This window comes from Suricata suricatta, chromosome 14 (genome assembly GCF_006229205.1).
Source record: "Suricata suricatta isolate VVHF042 chromosome 14, meerkat_22Aug2017_6uvM2_HiC, whole genome shotgun sequence".
Taxonomy (NCBI): domain Eukaryota; kingdom Metazoa; phylum Chordata; class Mammalia; order Carnivora; family Herpestidae; genus Suricata; species Suricata suricatta.
Genome location: NC_043713.1, coordinates 47,122,250 through 47,127,792, shown reverse-complemented (window position 1 = coordinate 47,127,792; position 5,543 = coordinate 47,122,250). Strand labels below are relative to the sequence as shown.

Genomic DNA, 5,543 nt, shown 5'->3' with positions numbered 1-5,543 from the left:
AAAAAAAAAATAAATAAAGCCATGAAAGTGGGTAAGATTACCAAGCAAGTAAATGTAGATAGGGAAGAGAAGAAGTTCAAGTACTAAGCTTTGGGGTGCTTCATTATGTAAAGTAATGGTTCTTAGGAATACTTCAGTGGCTTATTCAGTTAAGTTTCCAATTATTGACCTCAGCTCAGGTCTTGATCTTGAGTTTGAACCCTGTGTTGGGCTCCATACTGGGTATGGAGCCTACTTAAAAAAAATAAAATAAGTGGCACCTGAATGGCTCAGTAGGTTAGGCGTCTGACAGAGTGCAAATAGGGGAGGAGCAGAGAGAGAGGAAGATACCGAATCCAAAGAAGGCTCCAGGTTCTGAGCTGTCAGCACGGAGCCTAATGTGGGGCTTGAACTCATGAACTGCAAGATCATGACCTGAGCCAAAGTCAGACACTTAACTGACTGAGCCACCCAGGTGCCCCAGGTGTCCAACTCTTGACTTCAACTCAGGTCATGATCTTTTAGTTGGTAAGATCAACCCTTGCATCAAGCTCTGCACTGACAATATGGAACTTGCTTGGGATTCTCGCTTTTCCTCTCTCTCTGTCCCTACTCCACACTCGCTCATGCACTCTCTCTCTCCAACATTTTTTAAATTAAAATAAAGTAGCGATTCTCAGCTATTTTTCTCTCCCCCACACTAAACTTTTTAGATGTTTTTTTCCCCTAATCATTTTTCCGTGAAATTTCAACACTACAGATACACTGTATGAGTGTATGTATATAAGTGCTTTATGTATAAAAAGATTCTTTTGCCTTCAAAGAACCATTTTTCACCTCTTTAGAGGCAATATTGCAGCTGTCTAGATGGTGATTTAGAGGCTGTGAAAATGAGGAGGAACCAACAAAGTAAGTAGCCAGAGAAGGAGCTGCCAGGGAGATAGAAGAACTGAGAAAAAGTAGTGTCCTTTAAGCCAAATGGAAAGAGGAAAGAGTGGTCAGACCGTGCTAATAGGTCAGGCAAGATGAAGACTGAAAATTCAGCATTGGATTTGGTCACATGCAGATCTTTTAAGTGTTAAAACCCATAACGTGAACTGTTAAAGTATAATGGTATTCAGCTAGAGTCTTGCATTTTCAAGAGAAGCTAGCAGAGAGAGCACTTGTAAACAAGTCCTTCAAGATGTTTTGTGGTAACAGGGAGGGGAAAATGGGACAGTAGCTAGAGAGAAAATGGGTCAAGCGAGGATGTTAGAAGATAGGATATTACAGCATATGCAGCATATTTTTTGCTGATGGAAAAAGATCAAGTAAAGAGAAAGAAATGAATCATTCTAAGGAAAGGAAACTTAACTACATCCGTGAAAAGGTGAGGGGAGATGGGATCCAGAACCCAGTTGTAAGGGTTGGTCAAGAGTAATCACTTACTCATTTAATATGAGTACAAAACTTATTCTCTAAAAGCTAAGATATCATTTCATGTTAGTGTGTGTGAGAGTAAGACAGACTGCCAGAGTGCTGGGGACAGAACACTGAGTGTGGTAGGTCCTTGCTTGTCTGCACTCGCACATTCTCTGCTGCTGCCAGGACTTTGCTCCCTCGGTTGCCCTCTTGTATCTCCAGCTTCTCTGCAGGTTCATTCTTTTCAAAAGATGCATATGTTATCTTTCATCTCTTAAAAATAACCTCTTTCGGAGCACCTGGGTGGCTCAGGCAGTTAAATGCCCTACTCTTGGTTTTGGCTCCGGTCGTGATCTCCCATTCTGTGAGTTTGAGCCTCGCCTTGGGCTCCATGCTGACTGTGCAGATCCTGCTTGGGATTCTGTCTCCCTCTCCCTCTGCCCCTCTCCCACTCATACTATCTCTTTCTCTTTCAAATAAATAAATAAACTTAAAAAATTTTTAATAAATGAATAAATATAAATAAAAATAACCCTTCTCTTAATTATCTCCATTCTTAGCTACAGCTTCTCTTCAAAGCTGAAAAAGTGGTCTGTGTTCAATAGCTCTTCTGTATTATCTCCAATTCCCTCCAGTTGAACCCAGTAAAGTATAGATTCCACTCTTCACCTCTCCACACCCCTGTGGGGGAGAGAGGGAAATCCCTCACTGACCTGTCTGGACTCATATCCTACTACTGTTACATCTTTTGCATTTTGATTCCCAGCAATTAAAATACCTATAGTACCCTACACATGCAATTTTGTTTGACATATCTGAACCCTTACACGTCTTTCTGTCCCTGGCCCATCTGACCTATCATTCCTCTTTCTCTCAAGGTTCAGGTTAGGTATCACTTGCTGTGTATCTTTCCTTGATTATTCAGATTTAGGAATCCTTCCTCTATGTTTAAATCACCACTTCTGTGTACCTTTAATGTATATCACATTTTACTGGAATTCTCTTTTTACCTTTCCATTTCACCTATATAAGCCCTTAACCTTTTTGAGGACAAGAACCTTTTTTCTTTTCATCTAGTGCCTGCCAGAACACTTAGGACATAGTATGTGCTCCATAAATACTTGTTAACTTGTGAAACTCTGTATATATAAAACTTTATACAATACTTGAACATAGGTGATTTCTGTATTTAGTTTAAATCTTGAAAATAATGCAGAGTTGAAAAACTCTTCTACAAGTTATGTTGTCGTAAAAGGCACTATAAATATGGTTTTAAATTCATGCTGAAACTTAGGGCACAAGAAATCCAGCATAATTATATATGATTTGAGGGGTTTTGTTTTCCAGTGGCAATAAGAAAAATAATCTGTCCGTTACATTCAGTCCATTTAGGAAAAGTAGAAAATCTAAGCTAAAAAAGTTTGGCAGATATAGATACCTGCAATTTATTGCCATTTGTAATAGATATTTTGGACCGTTTTGCACAGAATTTTAAACTTATTCAGTGCTATCTTGTAAAGTGGTTCTTTGAGCCTCTTATTTTCCTTTTTTGTATTTTTCAATACATCTCATTTCTATAATTGTATAACTGGGTTTTTTTTTTCTTACTTAGAAACACATGGAACAAACCATTGTCCTACTGATAAGACATCTTTTAATTTGGCTACAGTTGTTGCTGAAACACTTGGACTTAGTGTTCCAGAAGAATCTGTAAGTAATTGTTTAGTTTGGTGATAATATGAATTAATTGGTACCCTTTAAGATCAGTTTTTGCTTCGAGTATTAAGCAAAAGAAAAATTATCGTATCCCAGGGTTATCGGATAAAGACCTAGAACAAAACTGATTTGACTAGAAAGGCCTGGTTATATTCTCTACCCCGGCAGCCCCAGATATCTGGAGTCTTTAGAATTCTTGGCAGAAAGATTGTGGGTTGAGTCACAATTTAGAGAAGTTAAGTCGGCGTAGAGGGTTTGGCCAGCCCTTCCCTGCTTCCCCTATCCTGTTCCATCTAACCGAGGACCTGAACCTTAAGGTTGACTTCAGAATATACTGGAATTTTTCAATATCCTTTAAACTAGCCTTTGATTTGGAAAACAGGCTGACTTCTTAGGACTGCTATAGATGCTTTGGTTCTTTGTCCTTCTATGTGCCGTCTGATTCTGAGGGATTGAGTCAGAAATTGATCCCATGAATTTATTTTTATTGTTTTAGTACTTCTTTACATCAGACACATTCACTTTGTTTCTTAATTGTTCCCTAAAAATAGAAAACTTAAATTCTTCAATTTTAAGTTTTATTTAAGTTTTATTTTGATACCACTTTAAAATAGTGTTCCTTTGCTTTAGTCAGTAAATGCATATGTGCTCCTATAAAATTGTCTTGCTGTTACATTTTTAAAAGTTGATTGAGGGGCACCTGGGTGGCTCAGTCAGTGGAGGGTCTGACTTCAGCTCAGGTCATGATCTCACAGTTCATGAGTTGAAGCCCTATGTCGGTCTCTGTGCTGACAGCTCAGAGCCTGGAACCTGCTTTGGATTCTATGTCTTTCTCTCTCTCTACCTCTCAACCCTGCTCATACTCTGTGTTTCTTTCTCTCTCAAAAATAAATAAACATTAAAAAACAAATAAAAAATAAAAATTGAATTGATATTTCCTTATGTTTAGATTTTTTTCTTTCTAGTTTTAAATTGCTCCTCAATTTTTAACCTTTGAACTTTAAATGTGTTTTAATGGTTTCTAATTCCTTCTTACCCAAAGATCTGACAAGTAAGTAATTCAAACACCAAATATATTAAGGGAGCTGATCTCTAAAGCCTGTTTCTCAAGGTGTGACCCACAGGCCAACAGCATCTGTATCCCTGTAAAGATTTTTAGAGATAGAGAATATCAGACCCCTAGCCAGGACCTAACTGCAAGAGTACTTGTGTTTTAACAAGATCCTGAGTTGACCTGAATGCATGTTAAAGTTTGAGAAGCGCTGCTCTCTGAAGGACTCTTTCAAATTCATCTTCTTTCAGTGTAAATAATTATCTTTGTTCCTTTCCCCCTGTCTTCATGTTTTTTGGAATTGGGGTGTATGGAGTTTGACATACTAGTAATAGAATGTACTTATGTAAAAATATTGATGCTTTTCTCTCTCTAAACTTTAAAGTGCTTCATGTTTTTTCTTTTTTTTTTTTATTGTGGTGAAATGCACATAACAATTCAGTCATTTAGTACTTCACAGTATTATGCTGCTACCACATCTCTGGTTCCAAAGAATTCTCATCCCCCCCCCCCCCAAATAAACCCTTTACCTGTTAAACATTCAGTCCTCATTCCCAACTACCCACAGCCCCTGGCAACCACCAGGCTGCTTTTTGTCCATATGGATTTACCCATTCTGGATAATTCATGTAAATGGAATTGTGTATCATGTGGCTTTTGAGTATGGCATCTTTCACTTAGCCTGTTTTTGAAGTTCATCCACATCACAGAATGTCTCAACATTTCATTCCTTTTTAAGAATGAATAATCTTCCACTGTATTTCTATACTTTATATTTTACTATTGAAGGAATCTCAGGGTCCCACAAGCCCTCTTGGTGATGAACTCTATCACAGTCTAGAAGATCACAAGAAACAGCCTTTTGAGGAATCTGTAAGAAACAATGAAGATACTTTAAGGTAATTTGGGGCACTTTGATAAAAACTTATATACTATTGGTGAGATCTCATTACAGGTGAGTTCCATATAATCTAACGATTTCTCTTTGTCAGCATATAGTCATTTTGATTGCATTAATTTTTATTTTAAAAAACATTTTCCCCAGGTCATGATCAATTGAGGGCTTCTTGCATTACTGTAGAAAAGGAATATTATTTTGGGGTTCTTTTCATACTTCTATCAAGCAGTATCTCAGAGTCCAGCCTTGTTACTCTGCCTCTATAAAGGCCTAGTCATCCATTCTGTATTTGTATTTCCAAAAACTGGATGTTATATAAGATGCATTTATAAACTTAGATGAATTTTCAAGATTGTGTTGCATCTCATATGTACTAATTTCAGAACATCCACTAACTAATTTTTACTTTTTAAAAGTGCTTTTGGTGGAGGTGGGGAGGTATAAGGGGTCAGGGACTGAGTGACTGACTTGGTTGAGCATCTGACTCCTGGTTTTGGC

General features: G+C 37.7%; 1 protein-coding gene across 6 annotated transcripts in view; it reads left to right on the top strand.

Annotated features, from left to right (window-relative positions):
- Positions 1-5,543, top strand: part of RBBP8 (RB binding protein 8, endonuclease) — an 84,057-nt gene that overhangs the window by 53,723 nt on the left and 24,791 nt on the right. For all 6 annotated transcript variants that reach the window (XM_029922707.1, XM_029922706.1, XM_029922704.1 and 3 more), the window contains 2 exons: positions 2,993-3,090; positions 4,937-5,046. In XM_029922707.1, coding sequence (XP_029778567.1) covers positions 2,993-3,090; positions 4,937-5,046 — 208 coding nt within the window. The remainder of the gene's footprint in view (positions 1-2,992; positions 3,091-4,936; positions 5,047-5,543) is intronic.